This window comes from Macadamia integrifolia, chromosome 3 (assembly GCF_013358625.1).
Source record: "Macadamia integrifolia cultivar HAES 741 chromosome 3, SCU_Mint_v3, whole genome shotgun sequence".
Classification (NCBI taxonomy): Eukaryota; Viridiplantae; Streptophyta; class Magnoliopsida; order Proteales; family Proteaceae; genus Macadamia; species Macadamia integrifolia.
Window position 1 is genome coordinate 34,736,596 of NC_056559.1, and position 25,021 is coordinate 34,761,616.

Below are 25,021 nucleotides of genomic sequence, written 5' to 3' on the forward strand. Positions count from 1 at the left end.
TGATGATGAACATGGTTCTGGATATGGACATGATCATGGTGGGGATGATGGTAAGAAGCAAGATGGAAAGCTCTATAATGAGGGACCCAAGTGCCATCGTGGTGATGATGAGAAGCATGTCTAGACCACAGTGCATCGATTATCCTATTGAGAATAATTTTAGGGTCCGTTTGATAACGTTTCAAGAAACGCGTTTCTGCTGTTTCTGTTTCCAGAAACAGCAGAAACGGAGTAAAAAGCGTTTGATAAAACTGTTTCGTTTCACTTATTTTCAGAAATAGAAATAGAAATTTTTACTTATTTATGCTTCAAGAAGCGACCCAGGCGAAACAAGTTGAACTTGTTTCGCTGTTTCTAGAAACGACTTGTGACCATTCTTTCATTGGTTACTATCGATTTCTAAAAACATGACTTATCAAACACCTTCAATTCCGTTTCTATTTCTAGAAACGGAAATTTATGTTTCTGCCGTTTCTTGAAACAGAAACGGCAGAAACGTTATCAAACGGGCCCTTACTAATAATATGTGGGTTATACATATATGTATGGATGCCTCATGGCATGTTTCTCTATGTGTATGAGCACATAACCCTGTAATTCCATATTCATGTCATATATAGCTATGATATTTTATCATGATAAATTTGTAGGGTTGATCCAAATATCTGTCATGTGGCACATCAAATAAAATCCAGTTTTTTTAAAGTAAATCCTAAGGTTCCTTGCCTAAATGTAGAGTTTCAATTTTAAACTAAGGCATTGTTTGATAATGTTTCTGTTGTTTCTGTGTCTAAAAACAACAAAAACGACTTTTCACATTTTCAGAAATAAAAACGGATTTTTGGTGTTTGATAAACCTGTTTCTTGCAACGTTTTTTATAAACATAAGTCCACTAAAAATCCCAATAGTATCATTAGATGCCCAAAAGGGAAAGAGGGTTTGGTTGCCTATTTTTAGGTTTACATAGTTGAAACTTGAGCGATTTATCAGGCACAACAACGTTTTTTTCCAATTAAATTCGTTTTTAGAAACGACAAACAAGTTCTACTTGTTTCGTCAGAGTCGTTTCTAGAATTGTAAATAGGCATACATTTTGATTTATGTTTCTAGAAACTGGTGAAATTGAACAACTTTATTAAATACTTTGTAGACTATTTTTCCATTTCTGGGAACAAGAAAATGCAGAAACGGAACATTATCAAACGGTGCATAGCTTTTGAAATAAAGGAATTACAAGTCGGTACATAGACATATTGGTCTGCTCAGAATGCAATGATACATGGGCCTAATTTGATTAAATTTGTGCCTAAAAGTTGATAAGTGGTTAATCCTTAAAAGTATTACAAGTGGGTGCATGGACACATTGGTCTGCTCAGAAATGCAATGATACATGGGCCTAATTTGATTAAATTTGTGCCTGAAAGTTGATAAGTGGTTAATCCTTAAAGTGTACAACTTATTCAAAGATCAATTGGCAAAAAAATTTATAAACCATCATCATGAAAATCTTATGAGATGAACGGTTTTGGTGATTTACCGCAGGGCATAGAGGAGGAGGTCATAGGTGTTGATGCGGTAAATTCTGACCAACTGAAGTGTGAGTCTACTTTGGTGGTGCAATGGGACCTGGAAGAGAAGAGGTGAGCAAGGCATCAGGTTTAGCCGGTGTAAAAACCATTCGATGCTCAAGTCAGAATGGCAACAGGTAATTTTTTATTAGTGCTAGTCTTAATCAGCAAAAAAGGACTCCTGTTACCTATTTCCTTTTGTATTTATAGACGCGCAGGCTTGGTTGCCTGTTGCGTGACCCCCTTGTCACTAGAGTCCATCAGGGCCATGACTCCTTAAATTCCTATGAATATTCTTGATTCTGGAGAAGATCTCGAGGAATACTCCTCACTTTCGTGGGTGCCATGGGCTTTAGGAACGAAGGTTGTTCCGAGTTTTGGGGGGGGTGACATGACTCCTATTTGCGAGCATCAAGAGTTGTGGTGTCTGGATATGGGGACCGAATTCCCACGTTCCCTTGAATGAGTATTGTAATGGGGCCAAGGTATCGGCTTAGCCAAGAACATCTAAAAAGCTTGACAGAAAGCAGGCCGAGGCGGGGGCTCAGCCCAAAGTAGGCGAGGCAAGGGCTTGGCCAAAGGCAAGCTAAGGCATGGGCTCGGCCAAGGGCAGGCCGAGGCGGGAGCTCGACATAAATTAGGTCGAGGTGAGAGCTCGGCCCATGGAGGCCAGCGCCGAAGAGGTGGTCACATCTTGCCTCATTAGGTGTTTATAGCATAAAATTGATTTTTTATTTCCGATGGAATAAAACAAAACATAAAAAGTGGAATTACAACTATAGAATGCGATAATAGTCTTATAGGATAATTACTATATTTTCTCATACTCATCTTATATTTACTTAAAGTCCCTAGCTTGAACTTCTTTTCTAACCTCTCTTACAAACGAAGTTCGACCTTTCATTTTTCATTGGTATTTCACCATCCCCACCCTTGTCCCATCCTCGTCCTCCCTACCCAATCCCTTTGTGCAACACCCACCCCACATCCTCCCATAGCCCCTCCTACAATTGGATTAAGATCCCTCCAATGTGCTAGTGTGTCCAATGGGTATCTGGAGATTGAAAAAACCTGACCCACATCTCAAGTGCCTCCCAACTGTCAGTTGCTAGGCGAACGGGCCGGCCAGAGAGGATCTAGGTCCCTGCAAGGCTGCAACTCTTCCCATGCCTCACCTGTTGTTTTTCACCGGCTCACCCCTTTTCCTCACCCCGCCCACCTCTACGCAACCCTAGCCTCGCATCTTTGATTCTAATTGAACGGTTAAGATCAACATGTAGGTACTCAAACTAAAAGGAATAATACGGAGCCTTTAGGGCAATACCTCATCTGTCTATATAAACGCTTCTCTTCCCTAACATCATCAGAAATGTCTTCTTCTCCTTCAAAGGTTCAGGATGAGGGAAAAATAGGGTTTTCCGTTTTCCGTTTTTAGGTTACATCGTCTGTCTATTTGTTCGTTTCCGTCTGTTTTTCTTCTTTGATTTCTTTAGATAAGTAGAATGATGAACAGATTGTGCAAGAGCAGCCATCCATGGATGCGATGAGCATTGCTTTCCACACGAGATTTCTGACGAACTACTCTTCAATCCGAATCTCTTTTTTCTTGTTTTTTTTTTCCTGTTATCGTTTTTGTAAGCTCCAATCGACTGTGTGATGCAGCTTTCTGGAAGGATATCGCTGAGTTTTCTTTTCTTAGTTAGGGTTTAAATTTAGAAAGAGTAGCTGTTGATGGATTTGGAGGTCGATCCGATCTCTGCTATCTAAAAGCAGAAAAGCAGTTGGCGGCGGAACTCTATGGTCTCAATGGGATTGAGTTTCCTCGGTGATTAGTTCCGGCCAGAGTTATATTTCGTCTCAAAAAGGGGAATTTTCAATTTCTATGTTAAAATATTGGTTTTTTTTTTCGAACGAAACCAGGAACTATATTTTTTTTGGTCGTTGTTTTATACTTTCTGTTCTGAAAAAACGTTGTTTTAGAACGAATCGAACGCAACCTAAGAGCTAAATTTCAAGTAAGGAGTCGGAAACAGAATCGAATCGGTAAATGCCGATTTCAATTGATAATGCTGCATGGCCGATTTCCCTCTTGCGATATTTGATAAGATGAATTAAAATGGCGAGAAAGTAAGAGATTAGATGGGGGAGAGAGATAAACAAGGGAAAAAGATAAATAAATATTCCATCTTGGTTAATTGGGAGGTAGCTTGATACAACAGTGGCGATCTCGAAAACCATTCTCACACAGTACATAATTGATGAAGTCATGACCTCTACTCAAATAGAGAATTCAAGCCTCTATTTTCAAAACCATGGATGTAAGTAAATACATTCCCAAGAATTTTTGGAATATCATTCAACCTATTTGTGCATGTACTTGATGCAGAATCTATGGTTGTGTTTGTGCATGTACTTGATGCTGAATCTATGGTTGTGTTTGATAGTCATCTAAAATAATGTTTCTGGTTTTTTTTTAGTTTTACATGAACAAGAAAATGAAATATTTCATTTGGTATCTACGATTTGTTTTTTTATTTTTTTGAAACGAGTCAGATAAAAAAAAAAAAACTATATTTCAACATTTGAGTTTCTTTATAAAATGAAATTTTGACACAGAAATACAGAATGAAATCTGGACATCAAATAAGGAACATAGACAAGCACCACATAACCTGTTCATCTATAAATAAAAGCACCAAATTAAGCAAGAAGATTAATATATTTCAAAGATTAATTTATTGGCAATTGGAGGAGTATTTGAAAAAACTATTGATCATTGGTACACTTGTTCCATCCCACCAATGTTCCTTGAATCTCAAGTCGTTTCTCTAAAAATCAAAGTTCATTAATATAAAGCCCGGGTATTAATCACTTGGGCTTGTCTACCCAACATTCAAATAAGTAGTTACTGTGAGGGTCTTCACTTTCCCTGGCGACCTGTTTTGGTTTTGGTCTTTGCTACTCCACCACCAACCACATTATCAAGAATAAGTAGTTACTGTGAGGGTCTTCACATTCCCTGGCGACCTTCTCCTGGTTTTGGTTTTGGTTTTGGTCTTTGCTACTCCACCACCAACCACATTATCAAGAACAACCGAAGTCGACTTCTGGAAAAAACAAAAAAAATCGAAGTTATACTAGTGAAGTTCACATCTTTGAGTTATGATTTAAATGCTAATGAAAATGGATATGGATTTTCAGGTCTTCATGAGTTCTAAATCAGAAAAATCTGTTCCTAGTATTTAAGAAGCAGAAATTATTCCAACTTACAAGAAGAATTTAATTGATATAAACTCCCCATATCTGACATTCAAGGTATTTGGGAATTTGTTATAATACAAATGGATGCTGTTAATAAGAAAGGTGGTAAAATGACACTACAGTATAAGAATGTTAAGGTTTTCATATAGCATTAAGCATCTCTATGGATCAAAATTGTCAAACGAAATACGCATTACGTGGTTAAAGATTATGACAAAATAAAAAAGGTATCACCACAAACCTACAAGGGAAAATATTGCAGAATAAAGAATTAGACTTCTTAACATAGATCACATGTTTGGAACTAGTCATTCAATAAATAGGGCAAGGACACTAAGGAATTAAAAACAATTTCTGACAAACCAGACATTTCATGCCCAACCATTTGTTTCCTTTCTAGTCTTCAATTTTTTTTTAATTACCATATTGGTCAGTGAATGGTACCACCAAAGATTTCTCCACCAAAACGACAAGCATCTGCACCAGTTTCTAGGAAAATCCATTTCTATCTGGAAAAACAGAAAGCTTTCTAGTTGGAAATAGAGTAACAGAATTATACCACCAGTTACAAGGTACAAGATCTCCAATTCCAGATGATCAGACAGCAGATTACCTTCTGAATAATTACGGCCCAACCATGGCTTCCAAACCAGTCATCCTTTTATCCCAAGTAGCTACAAATTAAAGGTGAACCTTTTCATTAAAACATGGAACACAAAATCTCTATAGAAGGGCACCCCCCACCCCCCAAATGCCACCTCCACAAATCCAAAAAGATAAATTCTCACAAAATTAGACTTCTGAATCTAACTTAGAAATAGTTTGAGAATTTTCGCAAAAAGCATTACAATTGACAGGTATAAAGAGTGTTCATCTTTTCTCCATGGAGACTAGACATTGAGGGCTATTTCCCCAATATGTCCGAGCTTATAATAAGCCACTGACTATGTATTAAGAGCTAATGTGTCTTGTTTTCAGAAGCATGCTTTATCTCCATCCAGTCGCAGAAGCAAAGGTAGGGAATTTAACTACTTATGGATGATCTACTTTCAAATGACTTCAGTTATGGCAGTGGAAGTATAGATTGGTTGCCAAGAAAGAAATCAACTAAAATATAGTAGGAAGTGTTAGCATATCATGTGTCCTTTAAAGTTTCAAACAGAGGCAGTGGGAAGCATCCTCATTAGTTTCTCAAGCAATACAAATAAGGTGATAAAAATTATTCCTCCAATCAAAGAATAATGATAATGAAACAAGATCATTCTAAACTTTCCCTATAAAGATGGCAGGTTTTGTTGATTCATCTATATTTGGCAATTTGTGCAGAAAACAACAGAATGAACAAAAGCTCCAATTTTGGACTTTGCTTTTGAGTTCACTTACATCAGTACCTGTGTGTTTACATGACTCTCATATCAATTTCCATGTTGTCAATCAGCCTAACTTTTCCGAACCAGGCTGCGACACAAAATACAACAGGGATTTTGATCTCTTCAACTGCTTCCAGATTTTCCTGGCCTATAATCTGCACCCAAAGAAATGAGCTCAAAATATGATAAAAGGATCAGCTACTTGGGATCCATGTCTGAAAATAGCAAGATTCATGTGTAGGTCAAAGACTTTATTAACTTAAGGACCTCTTTTACATATTAAAGGATAGGACATTTAAAGTTAGTTATCCAAATTGAACATCCAAGAATTTGCTTAACAGCTATCAGATGTTACTCATATATTCTACTAAATGAATTCAAGTCCTCATAATAATTGAACAAAAAAAGGTCAATCGACAATTCAACACCCTTTCCAAATATAAAGGCCAAGCGAACAAATCTAAACATCAGTATTGACTCCTCCTACCGAACAAATAAATAATAAAGATAAAATAAAATAAAAGGGGGCCCCAATGGATCCATCTAAGAAAATTGGTCACAGCAGGAAACCAGTAGAAAAGCAAGGTAGGTGCTATTCATATGGTAAAGAAATAGAAGGAAAGCAAAAGTCTCTGTGTTCATTCTGCAGATGATATCATATAAGCCATTCAAGTTACTCTGTCAAGGTGCTTAAGGTCCGATCAACTCTTATTTTATGCATTCTGTGAGCCTAAAAGAATTCCCAAACCTAAAATGACAAGAAGAATCGCAGTATTGTTTCCAATTCTCCAAAGGCAAGAGGCGATTTCTTTACATGACAATGTCATGTATCTATTGCCAGCTTTGGGCACAAAACCTTTTGGTGAACCCCCAGTGAGTCCATGAATATGCAAGTTTGTTGAAGATGAAATTCACACAATGGAGATAAAAGTTTGAATTTGGTGCCCATAAGTGACTTCTATTCCTTAAAATTTGAATTCTCTCTGTCTCGCCATTCTGAATGTGCAGTCCACAATCGCAATAACTTGCAGGCTTATTGATCTTTACAAATGTTACCCTTCACATCTACTATGCATGTTTAATTGCTCTAGTCAATATTTAAGCCAGTCGAATTTTCTGGCAAGTGAAACCATGACTATTTATTTTCAGATCTCATTTTTATACCTCAGCATAATCAACTTTACCACCAGCTTCTTGTATTGCTTGAATGACTGAGTTCTGCAACTCCCTGCAAGAAACTTGCCCATTTTGTGCAGCAATTTTAGCTCTTGACAATGACATGCTGATGGATAAGGCCTGCGCAAAGAATAAATGGATATATATTGTTTCTGTTTTACGTAGTCCACATTGTTACGGGAATAACAAGGAGAAAATACAAGGTGCAAGTTTCCAAATGGAAGATCAAAAGTGACATCAAGTGAACCTTTTCCCTCTCTTCAGTTGAGAGATGCACATTCCGGGAGCTCATTGCAAGACCATCATCTTCACGCACTATTTCAGAACCTATCACATTTATAGGAAAATCAAGGTCTCGAACCTGAAAGAAAACCAATCAAACAATTACTCAATAACAGTGCAATAAAAGAATTGGGTCCTTGCTTTTATGTAGTTGAATGAGGACCCCAACCTTCAAATGCACACAAATAAGAAAATAAAAATTTTCAAACAGGCTTTTTTTTTCTTTTTCCCCACACGAGATACTGGTTAATTCCTTATCATTTCTGAGATCCCAAAATATAAGCTTTAAAGTAAACTGGCTATCAATATGCCAAAGGAAAACCTGAGTACACCAAGGATAATTGAATGTTATCACTTTCACATTCTCCTTATATCTATATACCTCAGAGGAGCCTGGGATTGCCCTTTCAAGATATATGGTGAATTGAAGCATCAAAAGGCCAGAGCTTGTACTTGAGATTACTCATAACAGATAATAGAAAAGCACCATCTGCCCATATGATCAATTTACCATGAACACTGCCCTAATTGACTCACCAGCTGAAGGGCATTGATATTGCTCTGTCATAACTATCACAGAACTCAAAACATTTCTTATGATCTATTCAAAAACCAATCAAGAGCGATTACTCTTTTTATCACCAAAGGCCTGGACAGATTAGATCATAATCTGCTTGTCAGCTGACCTTACACTTCTGAGGTATTCATCACTTGTTTGAATGCTTTTCTCTGAATAACTCTTACTAATTCACCACCAATCCCAAAAGTGAAAATAAGAACATAAAAAGTAAGAAAAAAAGTTTAGAATCGAATTAACCTATAATCAAACTAATTTCTTTTCCAACCTTAAGAAGATGATCCAAACAAATAAAAATAGTATGAAAAAGTAATAACGGTTCAACAAATAAATCATCAGACATATACATAGAAATGTTAGTGCCCATTATATACCAGAGAGAACCTATGAAATCAATAGTAAGTTAACTTCCCCGCAAGCAAAGCAAACTCACCATTCGACAAATAATTCGCCACTGTTGATAATCCTTCTTGCCAAAGACAGCAACGTCTGGCTCCACTATGTTGAACAATTTAGCCACAACAGTAGCAACCCCTCTAAAGAAAACAGGCCTGCTCTTCCCACAAAGTCCCTTCTCCAACCTCTCAACTCTTATCCATGTCTCATGCCCGGATTGCCTCTCTTCAATGCAAGACACCACCGCTTTTTCTCTTCCATCCTCATCTTTTGCATCAAATATTTTGCTTGTATCATTCTCTCCAGATTCACTGCCATTGTTTCTGTAATCATAAAGGTCATAAGGGTGAAATACAACATCGACACCACCAGGCAACGCCATCAGCTTGTCAATATCGCCTTGAAAATCAGATGGGTATGTGGAGAGATCTTCGTTTGGGGAAAATTGACCTGGATTTACATAGATTGAGACCACAAGCAGGTCGGTGTGTTTCCGAGCTTCTTTAATCAAGGAGATGTGGCCTTGGTGGAGGTATCCCATTGTAGGTACCAAACCAATGGTCTTGCCTTGAGCTCTCATGGACCTTGACCAATTCCTCATCAGTCCCTTCTCTGTGATGATCTCTGGATCTTTTTTCTCCATTGTACTGGTTAGAGATTTCGTTAAATCTCTTTCACCTTCTCCCTCTTCTTCTTTGCTATTAGGGTTGTTTGGAATCTCTGCTATTGAAGGGGTTTTCTGTTTTTAACCCAAAAAACGAAAAAAAGGAAAAATTACATAATTACCCATTTATGAGTTTGTGTTTACGAAATTACCCATGTCATCTTTCCTTTAACAAATTTACACAAAGGAGACAATTCTACTCAAAACACCGCCATACCCATGCCTTCATATCTCTATAGGTTAGGCAAATACCTTCCTTCAATAGGTTCTAAGAAGTTCCATTTTTTGTTTTCACCGGTGTGAGACACGACAGCGGAAACAACTAGGAGGATGATTACGACCAATATTCTCCCGAAGTCGTCACTAGAAGAATAAAGGGAGAAAACCTATAAGTCGTTGAAACTGTTTACACTTTACCTCCTTTGATCACACCTCATCTGAATTATAGCGGACAAAGAAACACCATTTGAGTGACTTCTCTCTTGTGTATGCTAAGCTCTCATCACTTGGAAAGAAAAAAGGAAAACTCCTTGTGAGATAAGACAACAAATGCATTTCTAATTTATTTTCGGGCACCACAAAACAGACACATATGAACAATGAACGAGACCATGGTGAGAAGCAAAATAGAGCAGAAATGGGATCACAAAGATCAAAATGAATCTCCATAGTCCTGGCCGCGGATTCAACTTTGATGGTCAATTTAGATTCCAAACATAACTCATTACGAGTAAACCTAGAAAAAAGGTTCACTTTTCTAGCACCATAATCTCCGATCAAGACGATCTAAAATAGACAATTGTATTCGTGATCAACCTTATGAGCCATAGCTAGGCCTCAGATGTATTCTCCAACACACCAGATACATTACAAATTCAGAACGGAGAAAAAAAAAAATGCCAAACTCAAAATAGTAATTTAAAATTCTAACAAAACTGAAGAGAACTCTACTTTCTGCAGCCAGATGCGATCAACAAATAAACCAGATAAACCCTAAGGGAAGTTGGAGGGAAAGGGAAGGAATCAATACCTAAAACATAGTTCAAAACAATGGGGGAAAATCGGAAGAGATTGTGATGATATTGTCTGCAAAGATTTTGTTTGAGTATTTCATCTATGAAAGGCAGAGTTCAATTTCCAAACTCCCTTATCAATTCTGATTTTAATCCGATTACAACGAGAGGAAAAAAATTGGAAGACTAAAATTGAGGGAAGGGATGGTTGAGAAAACGAGTCAAAGAGGTCCATGGGTTCTTTCGAGACGGACTCAGAGGCGACAAAGTGAAAGAATAATGATTGAGAATGGATTAAACTGCAGCCATGGAACGTCTGAAATACTTTGTATCTGGAATCATGGCGATGTGAACATGGCTTGGATAGAACTGTGACGATTCAATAAAATTAGGTACCAATACGGGACATTCGGCACCGTTTTTGTATTTAGGTGCTCCGACGAAGATGAGCATTATCCGACCTATCTACTATGCTCACACTGGTGAGAATGAAAATCGAACATCTTAGAATTGATTGAAGGAAGGTATTTGCCTAACCTGTAGGGACACGAGGGGCATGGGTACAAATGTTGCTATTTTGGGTAGAATTGTAATACCTATTCTCCTTTTGTATAAATTTGTTGAAGTAAAGATGGTGTGGGTAATTTTGTAAACGCAAACCCATAAATGGGTAATCATGTAATTTTCCCAAAAACAAAAGGTGGGTTTATTTTGTTTGATTGGTTTGTTATGTTCAATGCTTCCTTGCTTTTGAAAATGATAGTGGGCAAGGGCTATGAGAGAGAGAGAGAGAGAGAGAGAGAGAGAGAGAAGAAGAAGAAGAAGAAGGAGGTTTTATTTTATGTTCTTCTGATGTGAACCGGGCATCTGCGGATCCAGCTTGGCCTAGGCCAATCCAATCAAATCAATTAGAGCCGGGCCATGGTTGGATTGAGCTTGACAAGACTATGTCTAGGTTGAGATTTCTCAGTCCGACCTAGGGTTGGGCTAGACCAGGCTGAGTGAGAATTTAAGGATGATAAGGGTTTTAAAAGACAGGCTCATTGACAATCTTTTATCTCTCTCTCATGTTCACATGAAATGATCTTTTGTTCTTCATTGGAAGCTTAAAAAATAATATGACCAAAATATTTTTCACATTGGGTGGAAACAAATCTAATGAAGTCTCATTATTCATTTTGTCCCTTATTATCTAATACTATTCTAAGTAGTCCCAGGGTTGAAATCGTCTGCAATTTCGATCTCGTACAATTCCGTGCAATACCACCTTCAGGCGGTGACATGTGTATTGATACTAATACAATGGCCTAGATCTAGTACAACTAATAGAACATTAAATCAATGAAAAGACATTTAAATCAAATCTAGACCATTGGATTGGTATCAATACACGTGTCACCCCCTGAAGGTGGTATTTCACGGAATTGTACGAGATCAGAATTGCAGACGATTTTTTTCCGTAGTCCCATCTAACCTCCATATCTAATAGATCAAGAGATTGCCTCATCACTGTGGAGCAGCAAAACTCAATCCAAATAATATACAGTTTTTTTTTTTTTTTTTTTAACAATGACGACTTAGTGTAATTGGTGAAGTTATGATTCACTAAGCCCACACCATCAGGAGACTCAAACTACCTTCCCCCAAAACCCACCCCCTTTCCCTTTCCCTTTCCCTTTCCCTTTCCCTTTCCCTTTGTCCATCTGGAAAATTTAAGAAGTTGATTCTTGATTGATTGAAATCATTTGACTGTCATATCACAGTTTTAAGTATTGATATCAGATTGGTCATATGTTCCCTATTCATTTTAATGCCGGTTGTGATGAATATCGATACTCAACCGATATAGGTCAATTGATACACTATGGAGAAGAAGTGAAACATGGCCGAGTTCCTTAAAATTCTATCCCAACCCAACCTTATTGGGCTCATGTCAACCCAACTTGACCTTAATTGACCCTGATTGGACCAGGATTTTGTCAAGGTTAGGCTCACCTTGATTGACCTTGTTTTTACCATTTTATGTCCTATTTATTAAAAAAAACAATAGATGTTTAAGACACATAAACATACAAATTGATGACCCAAATTTTATTATTCTAAATAAAATGATAGAATGATAATCCTAAATTATATTATCTAAATCTAAATTAAAGCCTGACTGGGACAAATCAGGTTGGGCTTAGGTCTCAACCTAGACCTGATCCAATGTTGACCCAAGATTAGTGTTTTTCAACCCTAACCTGATCTTAGAATCATAAATCTTAGGCCAGACCTGTTCGGGCTCATGGCGGGCCAAGATGGGTTTGGAACTGATGTTTTTTCTATAAAAAAAACAGAACTGATATTTTGATCGCGTATCGGCCCAATAAGAACCGACAGAGACGATACGAATCGGTTGAACATACTGCGAATCCTTGCTCAATTCGCCCTTTTCTTTATCAGCTATCACAGCCTCTGAGTCACACTCCGTCGTAGAGCTCTTGCACATAAGAAGTTTAAAAGTTCACAAATTTTCCCTTTTTTTTTAAATATAACAAGAGAATCGCAGACTATTCTGAGAATCCACAGCAGCGGAAGAAGAAAAAGCTCTCTCCATGGATTTCTCTCTTATCAGGGGAGCCCTCGAATCCAAATCGTATGGGAAGATCGCAGATATCTGCGACGAGCTTATGCTTCAGGCAAGCTTCTTTTGATTTTATTCCGTTCTTTACCCTGGTTCAACCCTTTCTCTTTTTCGGACGAATGCTTATTACTCACTGTAGTGTTTTTCCCGTTCTGAACGTTTGATCAGCTTCTGAATTTTCTAGGGTTTTTTGTTTCTCGCTCTTCAAACCTCGCATTACACTTCAAATTATTGTTACTAGTTTACATTCTTCGAGTGTGACTCATGGTATTGTGTTGTTGTTGATCGTTCAGGTTGCAGCACAGGGCATTGCGTTTCAGGACGAATGGCCTTATGCGATTCATATATTGGGGCACCTTTACGTAAACGACGTGTAATCTCAATTCTCGATGATTGATTATATAGAAAATAGGGTTTACCCTTTTTTTTTTTTCCTTAGCTTCTGCTCCCCCGACAAGTTTGGTTGCTAATGTTTTTATGGGTGGATGGATGGTTGGTCTTGCAGTAACAGTGCTCGATTTCTATGGAAAACAATACCTTCAGCCATTAAAGAGAGCAAGCCAGAGGTGGTTGCAGCTTGGACGATAGGTCAGCGGCTTTGGACGCGGGACTATTCTGGGGTGTACGAAGCTATTCGTGGGTTTGAGTGGAGTCCCGAAGCGCTAGGTCTTGTTAGTGCATTCTCAGGTAAGTATTATTTATTTCTTTCTCAGGCAAGGTCTCTAATTTGTTTGCCATTGGAGTTTTGTGTTCTAAGAGGCATATTATTAAGGAAGAAGTGGAGTTTAGTTCAACATTGTTTGCTTTTTTGGTTTGGAGACCTAGATCAGTCAATTACACTATCTGAACTGCTGATATGCTGTTTCTGGGGTCTGGATTTATAAGGAGATCAGCTTCTTGATTACTTTGGTTCTTCTTCTTTTTTTTTTCTCTCCTTTTGACCTTCCCTTTTCTCATTGATATGGTTGGAAGATCAGTTTGCTTGGTCAATTCAATGGGAGTTGGAAGAACATCATGAGGCACGATAAAATTTCCTGCAAAAGATTTCCTACAGGGTATAGAGAGAGAAAATGAAAATTTGAGAGGATAAATTCAAGATGCGTAGGAGATGAAAACAAATTTTGATAGACTGGCATCCCTGGTTTACAAAATAGCCGTGGACAAGATGGTGGTTTAAAATTCAATATTGAAAGGTGATTTGGATTCCCAAAGTCAGAAGGAATTGGCCTAACAAGGGAAAACAAGAAGTATATATCATGCTGGTCCATTTATATGGCAGTGATTTTTCCCCTGGGGGGGGGGTGGGGAACAGAAGAATACGGGTGGATGACACAAAAGGTTACTTTTTCAGTATCTTCATATTTTACCAACTAATAGAATAAATGTTGATGAGGAGAGGACATTGATGGAGGCTAACAGTGTGGAAGACTAAAGCTCTCTCTAGAGTTGCTGCTTTCACATGGTTTTCTGGCTTTGGATAAGGTTCCGACACTAGACAATTTGCAATGCAAGAGGTGGCAGCTTTCAAATTTATGGTACTCATGCTCTTGTTATGGAGAATCAGCAGTGTATTTGTTTTTGAATGGCCATTTAGTTGACAGTATGCATGTTCTTTCTTGGTTTGTATGGAGTAAGTATGACTTGGTCAGAGAATGTGAATAAGTTGTTTAATTAATGCTGATGAGCACATTTTGGGAAAAAGGAAGTGTTTTACAGAATTTACTGCCATATGCTATGGTTTGGGGATAATGGAAAGTGGGCGATAGGAGGTTGTTGAAGATGATCGCTGATGTTTGCATTGAATTTGCGCTGATATTAGTGGGTGCCTTGTAGATTAGCTATGACCAAAATAGAAGTTTTGAGGTGTTGACAGATCTAGTTCTTTCTTGTGGCTTGTATTCCATACTTGATGATTGGTGTACATATATTATAACAATAATTGTTATTATTGTTTTACTTTATGCATCGTTGTAATTCCTGTCATTGTTTTTAGCCATTTCTATCTAGGATGATTGAGGTGAGGTACCATGGCTTGTGGTACAAGGAGAGGCCCATAATTGATTAGAGGGAGGTACAATAGAAGAATATAGAAAAGATATTGTGAAATATCTTATAATGTTTGTAATAGCATGATAATGACATTACACAAGTGCAAAAAGTAGCAATTAATTTCTAACAAGTAAATAACTGATGTAAAAAACACTTCGTGATACCGCCGGCAAGCTTGCCTTTTGTGCCTCCATCAACCACATTTTAATGGAACAAAATCTTCGGAGATGGACTCCCAACTCTTGATCCTTTGATAAGATTTGGAAGAACATCTTCTTTGATATTAGTTCTAAACTTGTCATGCTCCCCCACTCCTATGTAAGGGATTCCCCAAGGAACATGCTCGTTGTTGTGTCTTGGGGTCTGGCCATATCCCTTCTTCAGCACCCTCCTTGAGGGCCCCTGCTGCTTGTGCTGTTTAGTTTGGTTTGTTGTTTGTTGTTTGTTTTGCCCTTGGGGGCCCCTGTATATTCTTTTTTCCCCTTCTTGCTAATGAATTTCTTATTCACCTGACATAAAAAACAAATCTAATTTTGTAGCACGTTAAGTGCTGGGTAACAGTGTCTAAACTCTATAGCCTAATTAAGGTGCAAAATCACAGACCATGTTTTTTTTTTTGCTGAACCAAACCTAGCCTACTAAGGCTGAAAATTTGAATGAACAAACTTATACTTTATTTGCTTGAGTAAAACTTCTCAACTATGAAAGTGCACAAAAGGTGCAGAAGCACACAAGTTGCAGCTATACTGAAGTAGTGTGAGGCACAAAAGGTGTGCCTCCTGCTTGAGTACGATGGGCAAGCTGCAATTGCGTGGCGTCTACCTGAGGTCCCCATTCTAATAACTCTGCTATGATCAATTGGGTCCTTTCTCCTGTTTAATTACATAGCTCATCTATTGCTGGCTGGGTTTTGGTAAGACTACCCCAGCTGCCTCACTTTAGAGCCCTATGTGACATAGCACAAAATTGTGAAATGTGATTCTGTTTGGATTTAAATGGTTTGCCTGAAAATCTTAAGTGTTGTGTTGAAAGGTGTGATGTATTCAATTAGTATTGAAAGAGAAGGGTATGTAGGATTTTTTTTGGGGGGTGGGGGGATTGTGTTATACAATAATTCAGGTGTTGCCCTTATGACAAGGTGCCTGAGATGCCCAAGGCAACAGGTGTCTCTAGGTGCTCTAAGCAGATCCAGTTAAAAGGGGGGGGGGTGGTAAGGGGAAGGGTAAAAAGTAGTAAATGGGAAAGAAGGGAAGAAGATGAAGAAAACATACCTATGAACTGGCATACATAACTGGAATGAGCATGTTTTTGTCCAAATGCGACTCTTGCCTCGGTTTGCTATTCCTTGCCTAGGCACCTGGCCACTGCCATGGTGCCATGGGCCATGGCTACTTTGTCAATGGAAATTCAGAGATATAGAAACTTACACCTCTATAAACTCAATTTTGTTTTGATAGTTCTATAACCTCCATTTCCTATTTGTTTCCATCTATCTTGGGTTTGCTATTCCTTGCCTAGGCACCTAGCCACCCCCATGGTGCCATGGTTACTATGTCAATGACAATTCAGAGATATAGAAACTTACACCTCTATAAACTTCATTTTTGTTTTGATAGTTCTATAACCTCCATTTCCTATTTGTTTTCATCTATCTTGAATTTAACCATATCTGATCCCTGGACTTTTATAATAAATTAGATTATATACAAAATATGAGTGAAATTATAAACTACTGAGGACATTTGAATCCTGTAAGGAAAGTAGAATAGGGTTATAGGATAAGATTTGCAATGGCAACAGTTAACTTGAGACCTTTAACCCCATGGAGAGAGCTGGATAAATGGCTAATCCTTAGCCAGAGTTTGGAGGGGCCTAGTAGTGCCAAATGTAAGGTATATTGAGCCAACTTGGATTAGTTGACAGTTTAAATCCTCGCGGAGTATCTGCCAGCAGAATGAGTGAAATGGATATTGGAGAATCAGGATATGAAAGAACAGAAAGATCATTTTTTGAAGCTGCTGCCTGGTAGTCAAATATGGATCTGCAACCAATCTTTCCCAAAGACATTTTATTTTTATCCTGCTTTACTATTTCTTTCAGAATTAGCAGTTGCACTTCTCATCTCATAGCAGCTTAGGATCTATTAATTAGACGGATGCCAGATATGCACAACAACATGTGTATCAATAAGATTAATATTTACAATGTGCAATTTCAAGGAAATTTTTCATCTCATATTAACTTAGAATTTACTTACTGAACAAATTTTGGATGAGAAAAATGCTTCTCCCCCTCCCCCTCCTCCTCATATTAACTTAGAATTGTGTGTGTACCCCTATATATGGATTAGTGGGGATTTTCTTGGCGTATTTGTGTGTGTGTTTGTGTACCCCTATATGGACCTGATTATTGTTGCTTGATTTTTCCACGTGAAGTTTGTAGAATTTGTGTTTTTCATGTCTTAGTGTAGCCTCTAGGTTATTGACTAGCAGAGATCTTGATCTCAAAATTTATTATCTACACGAGTTCCCCTATCTATGCACTTGATGGCTTATGAATTTATGTTATATTTACTTTGATAAAAGTTTGCAGTCTCATTAATTTTACTTTTGGGACAACCTGAACCTTTTCAGATCTCTATACCAAGAGGATGTTTGAGCTACTGCTGTCTGCGTATTCAACAATAACTGTTGGAGATACAGCACTCTTTCTGGGAATGAACGAGGAAGATGCCACTAATTGTAAGCTTCTTTACCCTCAATTTAATGTGTAATTAACCTATAATGGGTTTTAGCCCTCCAATATATGTCAGAACTGCCACTTTAGATTTTTGCTAGGCTGATCCCCTGGAGACAAAAATTGGGAATCTTTCTGGCATAGGAAAATGTTAGTCATACAACAAAATACCTTGTAAAATTGCACCCTACTTCTGAGCATAGTTGTCATGGCCCTAAGGCGAGCCACGGCGGTAGCAAGCAACCTTGATGCCTAGGTGATATCAAGGTGCCCAAGGCAAGCGCCATATGTTACACCGGAGGCCATATTTCCTTGGTATTCTATGCCACGATTGTAAATATTTGTATGCTGTAGGTTACAAAGGTCAAAAGATTGAAGATAAAGAAGGGTAAAAGAAAGTCTGTACAGACATGAAAGGCTAAAAATGGGATTGTTTGAACTTCATACATTTGGAGGGCAAGATCATCAGGTTTTCGGTTTGGGCACCTGGGTACATAAGTTGACTGGTCGCCTTGGACCTCAAGGGGTGTCTTGTTGCCTAGGTGACACCTAGACAACTATTCTTTTGAGGCAATTAGGATTTAGCGGTATGTCCCCATCATTTGTTAACTCCCAGCCATCTATTAATGCTTCCATGACTTGTAAAACTATATATGAATGCTGCCACCGTGTTAATGACTAAGACATCATTCCCATGAGTTGTGTGGGGGCTTTGCTGCTTAGGTTTCATATTTTCTGAAGCGAATGTAAATGGGGGTACTTGGTAGATTTTTTCTGAAATATGACTATGGTCTCTTCATTTATGAGGGGTGCACATGGATTGGGTACTGTTACAGCCATTGGGGTTTATATGATTGGAGGGGTATGCTTGCTCATCCAGCCTAGCTTGGTTGAATGTGTCTCTATTTGACATGTGGCAGTTTAGTTGGTACACAGAATGTGTCACCCACAACCTCCTCTATCTGGCTGTAAGTTAATGTGGCCAGTTTGTTGGAACAATCATTTGAAAAATGATGGATAAGTCAATATTTTGAAAATTGGTTTCTAGGCTGACAATAGAAGAGCAAGTCTTTTGTACAGTGTGCCAATACGGGAGGGATGGGCTGTGGAAGCTTTTGCATGTATGTAATTTAGGGTAGTTTTACTTCCACTTCCCTTCTATTCCACCCCAAAATTTAATGGCAGTCTGAAGGAGGCCTGTTGTGACTGATGCCATTTGGGTGATTGTCTTGTGTAGATGCACTTCAACATGGATGGAATGTCGACCCCAGTTCTCGAATGCTGACTGTGAAGAGACAGCTGATTGTGACGGAACAAAAATTAGATCATAGTAAATTGCAGCGTTTAACGGAATATGTATTCCATCTTGAGCATTGATCAGATTAATTTTGTCAGTTGATTGGCCACCAGGTTATTCCATTTTCCTTTTACTTAATTTTAATTATGGGTTAGATAGAAAACATACATATATGTTATGTTTGTAGAGTTTGGATTTGAGCCAGAAAGTTGACACTGCCTATACGAAAAGCTTTATTTTCATTATCTGACACATTATGATTCAATGGTGTTCTTGTTAGCTGTTGTGAATGAAACTGTTGTTAGGGATCAGATTTGTTTTGTTTCGTTCATGTTGAGCCACATTATTTCATATCACTCTACCATGCACGAAAATGGAAGAATTTGCTAATAAATCCCTTTTCGGGTGGGTCTCTTGAACAAGAGTTTACCTTTTCAGTAAATTGCTACTAGCCATTGTTGTCATTTGTGATATGAATTACGGCCATCTACTCACCAGTCACCACTCTAGCCACCCCCCCCCCGCCCCCCCCCCAAAAAAAAATAAAAAATAAAAAATAAAAAATCTACGGGCCTCATTTGAAGATCCATGGGTATTGGATCCTCAATTTCATTACCTGGGCAATGGGCTATTCTCCTATAATAAGGTGCACTGTCAACTAGATTTACCTGACTCCTTTCGTTCTCGTTTTCCTCCAAGGCTGTGTTTGGTAGCCAAGAGAAGAAAAGAAAACAGAAAAAAGAGTGTAAAAATTGTACTTTTTTCTTGGTTTAAGAATTTCTGTTTTTTGCTTGGCATGTCCAGATCCAATAGAAAATTCAGTTTTTGAATTTTAAAATTTCCAAGCATGAAGTTTTCTTTTACTCAAAAAAAATAAAAAAAAAATAAAAAAAAATAAAAAAATCTAAAAACACAGGAAAATATGAGAAAATATAAAATTTTCCCCTTCTAATGGTAATCAAACATACATACTTTTTTTATTTTTTTCTCTTTTCTTTTTCTTTCTTTTCTAGATTCTTTTTTCTTTTCTTCTCTTGGCTACCAAACAAATTGAATACAAAAAAAAAAAAAAAAAAAAGAAGAAAAATGAAATAGAGATCTTATTTACTGAACATGCTCTAAACCATCATTAATTGGTTCCAAATTTAATTTTAGGACTAAATCTAATGAAGTGTTCGAATGACACCTCTATTGGTGTACTTGGAATTTGTAACCTTATTCTTTATTCTCAGGTTTCTTAAATAATGAAAGATGATTTTTAAAAATGGGAAAGGTTTAGGGCTCACTGTTTGTTACGTGAAAAGGTTATGAAGGAATCTATACAAGGTAGCATTGAAAACTTTTACCAAAAAAAATATATATATATTAAAGGCTTTCCCCCTTCTATATTTCTTTTTGCTCACTATGTTAAGTGGCTGAGCTACCAAGGTCCCGTGGAAACTGGAAACACAATCATTTTCGTTTATAGATTTTATTGGTTTCACTGTAAATTCTTCTGTGCAAAAGATATTTTATATAACAAAATTTCCATATAATTTTCTTTTTATTTTTTATTTTTTTCAATATATTTTCTTGCATTTTGCATCAAAAAAAAGTTATGTATAACTTTAGTCATACCACGAGGGAAGACGTTGTGGTGACTATTGAGGAGAAAGAGATACCACAAAGTGATTGTTTTAGATATTCAGAGTCAATGATTAATAAAGAAGGTGTCAGATCAAACACCAAGAAATATGAAAATAAATAGACAAAAGATCCGCACGACACAGAGAATTAACGAGGTTCACACACCAGTGTAGTGTGCTACATCCTCGGGTGAAGAAGAAGATGTTTCACTATGTAGAAGAGAGATTACACCCAAGTAGCGGGCAAGAAATCTCACTCTGAAATCCTAGCTCGAAAAAACCCCAAAATACAATGACTTGCTCAACAAAACAACAATACATTATATACTCCAAGTCTCGGGTCGACCCATCGGGTCGTGGTCGATCCGGTCGAACCCCTCTGCTTCCATCACAGATCTTAGAAAACTTTCCATTCGAGTCACCACCACAATATGTTAGAGCCGGTCAATCTTCAAAACGGATTAAGAATTCAAGACAAACTTAACAAAATGTGATATCGATGATGATGTGGCACATAAAATTAAAGTGGAGTGGATGAAATGGAGAGGTGCGACGAGAGTTGTGTGACCAACATGTTCCTATAAAGCTCAAAGGAAAATTCTATAAGACAGTCATTTAACTAGCTATGATGTACGAGACAGAATGTTGGGTAGTTAAGAAGTGATAGGTAGACATACTAACTGTAACAGAGATGAGGATGCTAAGATGGATGTGCGAGACAACAAAGAAAGATAATGTAAGGAATAAACGTATTAGAGTAGATTTGGGAGTTGCCCCAATCCAGGATAAACTTTGAGAAAGTCATTTGAGGTGGTATGGTCATATTCAAAGGAGGCCGGCGGATACCTTTGTACGGAGAAGTGATTTGATCCAAATTGAGGGATCTAAAAGAATTAGGGGCAAGCCAAAAATGACCATAAGAGAGGTTGTGAAAGAAAGATATGCTCACTTTAGGTCTGGTCCCTAGTATAAATGGCCTTGAATAGAGTGGATTGGAGAGTTAGGATCCATTCAGCAGAACCTATCTAGCTGTTCTACTTCGTTACTGTTTTTATCTTTTGCTCCCCATCACCTTTTTCCTTTTCTCATCTTTGTCCCTGCTTGGATACATGTAGCCGACCCCATTAAGTTGGGATACGGCTTTTTTGTTATTGTTGTTACATTTTACATCAAAACAAACAGTAGAAAATCCGCGGTTTCGAACACCTCACAATTAATCATTGTTTGTGGTTATTCTCATAATTGATTATTTTTCTTCCCTATTTGCTTCAGCTGGAAAGTATAGGTGTTCGCTAAAGCATCTGACTTGGCTTTCCTTAGATCGATCTTAACCACATTGTACCTAGTTTTCATGGGGGAAGCTTTTTTTAAGGTGTCAATCCTGTTCACTGTTAAAGATTTAGCCAAGAGAATAACATGAAAACGAACAACGGTTGCTCCAGAATGTTAATAGTTTTGCGAAACAGCCTTCAAGAATAAACAACCTCGTGACATCGCCAGTGATCATGCACTCACTTATTGTGCCTTTTCGATTATTTTAGAGTTGTGCTTAATTGGGAAATATCAAGAGCATGAATAGAGAAAGAACCTTGGAAAAAAACAATTAGAGAAATGGGGTGAACCTCCTCTATATATAGGAAAAGAAGAGGCAATACCAAAGATTGTCTAAAAAAATGGCCGAAAATGATGTCTTTTCTATAAGACATGTTTATCGATCATTCAGATATGTATTTCAATAATCGGCACATTTGTTGGATTAGTTAAGAAGAAGAGAAAAGAAAAGAAGGGTCTTGTGTGAAGAATTGAAGGACTGTGTCCTTAGCAATGCTCTCCTTACTAGATATTCCAACCTAAAAGGCTAAAATCTTAAGCTAATATTAGGTGAGGAGAGCTCCTCAAGTATATAAAGGCATGCACTAAGGACTTGAACAAACCAATGTGAGACTATATTTCTATCACTCCCAATACTCTCTCACGTGTGGGCAGAATGAGATCCATTGACGTAGACTTAGAAAAATATATACACGAGGAAAAGAACCAAGGAACATGGCCTCTAATACTCCAAAGTGTGAGGGCGAGTGGTTAAGTATTATGTTTGTTCTCTTTCTGTCAAATTAACCCACTTGAAAATTTCGAGTCTTTTAATCTGTGACCTTCCCCATCCTCTCTTATGATGGAAGTATTTTCTTTTTCACATTTGATGGAAAGAGTCATTCTGCAGTGAATAGGTCTACATTAATAAGTAGTAGCATTAAAAAATGGTCCAAATAAGTGATTTGAGAAAATCAAATACATGAGTTTACAAGTGATGGAGATGAAACAGAACATGTCAAGCCAAGCCTGAAGCTAGGAATCACTCTTGGTAGAACATAGAGTGCCAAAATCTGGTAGGGAAAGGCAGGCACTAGTGGAACTCCAGAAAAGGAAGAAATTTTCGGAGAAAATTTGGTTGATAGTACATTGCGATTTAGTGGTCATGGGTTTGAATCGGAAAACAGTCCATGAAGCAAGAGTAAGACTACACATATTATCTTCTCAGACTCCACAATGGCAAAAGCCTCGTGCACTAGGTATGCCTTTTATTGCTCAAACATGAGATACATATGACATTTAAGTCTTATAGTTCATGCTTTGACCTCTTAAATGTTATGAGTAAACTCAATCAAAAGGTTGTTAGTATCTATTCATGTTGCGTCTATTCAATGTAGACATTATTGATCGGGAGTATGAAGGAATTTTATCTCTCCTGATAATTTTTTTCTTATTTAACTAATCCCCTTTTTCTTTTAAACTAGTGTCTGGTTTGATGGACATACACATCCAACAGCTAATTCATTTAGTCTAAGTCAAAAATGCTAGCCTATAGGTTGTTGGTGCAAGAATCTTTCAGAGAAGTTGCTCTGCCACCACTCAGATTTCCTTTTGGACAAAAAAAAAAAAAAAGAAGATGGAATAGCACAAAGGAGAAAATGTAACTAATACAAAGTAGCTTTTGTAATATTTGGTTAAACCAAGGGCTTAGTAATGGTCTCCTACTCTCTCTGATCTCTCTCTCCCCCTAAACTCTAAAATCTTAACCTCCGTCTTTTCACTTATCTTTTTGGGACCTCTTAATTTGTCACCATTTTCAATATGGCAGAAATAGATTGGTTCATGTCATAGCTCAATGGTTAAAAATTTTATCACAAATAAGCATGTGAAGTGCCTTAAATGTAAGGCCAAATTAATGGAAAATTATTAGATTACCACTAAACTATGTCTTAATGAAATGGCATTTTTGTAATGTCATGAAAATTTTTAGGCAAAATTGTGATGGCATAGATGTATTGCCAAACTTAATAACAAGTACTAATCAATTTAGTCATGTGTTTGACCATGTGGCAGCTTCCAACTGTATACATAGGTAGGGTGCGTAATGGATTAGTCACATATCAAATTTTGTGGTCAAATTCAATTGTATGGTTCCGTATATCTAATTATTCTTATGTATCGTAGGTGATCACCCATGATTTTGGCTCATATCTTTGACTTTAATTTTAAAAAAACTTTGACTAGGCTATACAAATACATGATCAGTTTACATTTTGGAAGATGAAGGTACATGGTGGACCTGTCAACAGAACCCTCTCATTCCTCCACCCATACAAATTGAGAAAGGAAACTTGAGGACCTTGGGTGGCCATGGCCACACCTCACCTCTTTGTTCTGCAATACTCATGCTCTAAACAATTATCCAGCTCTTCATGTTGAGAACCAACTGGTACATGAAATGAAATCCTTTCCTAGCTAATTCCTGCTTTAACCAAGGTAGAATAACTCCTTACTGGCTTGCTAGTTCAGATAATCATGCTACCAATCAAAGAAAATTTAAAAAATAAATGAGAATCTTTCTTAAGAGAGGTGCAGTGAAGTTGTTCAAACTCCATGAATGGAATGAGAATTAATTTTTTTTTTCTCTAGATCTCATGGTTGAGAGTGGAGGCATATTAAACTTTTAATTAACTTCAAAGGTGATTGGGACTCTCATAGTGTCATTCTCTAGCTAGTTTTTTGCACTATCTTGCCACATAACCCATATGCTAAACAAATATAAGAGTTATGAACATGGATAAAACATTTTGATCAAGCAAGCATTTCGATAGCGAGTCAGGTTTTCATACGGGATTAATCCACACAAATGTTTAATTCCATCTGTGGACAAGACCGTATGAAAACATTCTCGTACGAGAACCTAATCCACATTCAAGGATTTCAACTAATTATGAAAATTGTGCCATTGCTAGGCATCTATGATTGGTTTTGTCCTGCCCCCATAACTGAAACATAGTAATGATCCATGAATGGTTGGCTTCATGGATTTCTCCAAAGAAGTAAAAATTA

At 37.5% G+C, this 25,021-nt stretch overlaps 2 protein-coding genes across 10 annotated transcripts; one reads left to right on the forward strand and one right to left on the reverse strand.

The window, feature by feature from the left end:
* Nucleotides 1–4,288: 4,288 nt before the first annotated feature.
* LOC122074963 (pantoate--beta-alanine ligase) lies at nt 4,289–9,349 on the reverse strand. Of its 9 annotated transcripts, none has more exons than XR_006139112.1 (7): nt 8,669–9,349; nt 7,624–7,737; nt 7,365–7,496; nt 6,222–6,355; nt 5,444–5,504; nt 5,253–5,339; nt 4,289–4,676 (listed from the first exon to the last, which is right to left on the reverse strand). XR_006139112.1 is itself a non-coding variant. In XM_042639965.1 (6 exons), exons 1-4 carry the CDS (start codon nt 9,272–9,274, stop codon nt 6,230–6,232), a joined length of 978 nt encoding a protein of 325 aa, XP_042495899.1. In that variant the 5' UTR covers nt 9,275–9,349; the 3' UTR covers nt 4,289–4,543; nt 4,647–4,673; nt 6,214–6,229. The 9 variants fall into 9 exon arrangements, 5 of the variants coding, with proteins under 5 accessions (XP_042495899.1, XP_042495898.1, XP_042495896.1 ...); XR_006139110.1 differs by having other exon boundaries at nt 6,214–6,355; XR_006139113.1 differs by lacking the exon at nt 5,253–5,339.
* A 3,398-nt stretch (nt 9,350–12,747) lies between these two features.
* On the forward strand, nt 12,748–19,327 carry LOC122072772 (COP9 signalosome complex subunit 8). The gene is made up of 5 exons (XM_042637174.1): nt 12,748–12,989; nt 13,228–13,307; nt 13,440–13,621; nt 17,617–17,724; nt 18,957–19,327. Exons 1-5 carry the CDS (start codon nt 12,906–12,908, stop codon nt 19,094–19,096), a joined length of 594 nt encoding a protein of 197 aa, XP_042493108.1. The 5' UTR covers nt 12,748–12,905; the 3' UTR covers nt 19,097–19,327.
* Nucleotides 19,328–25,021: the final 5,694 nt, after the last annotated feature.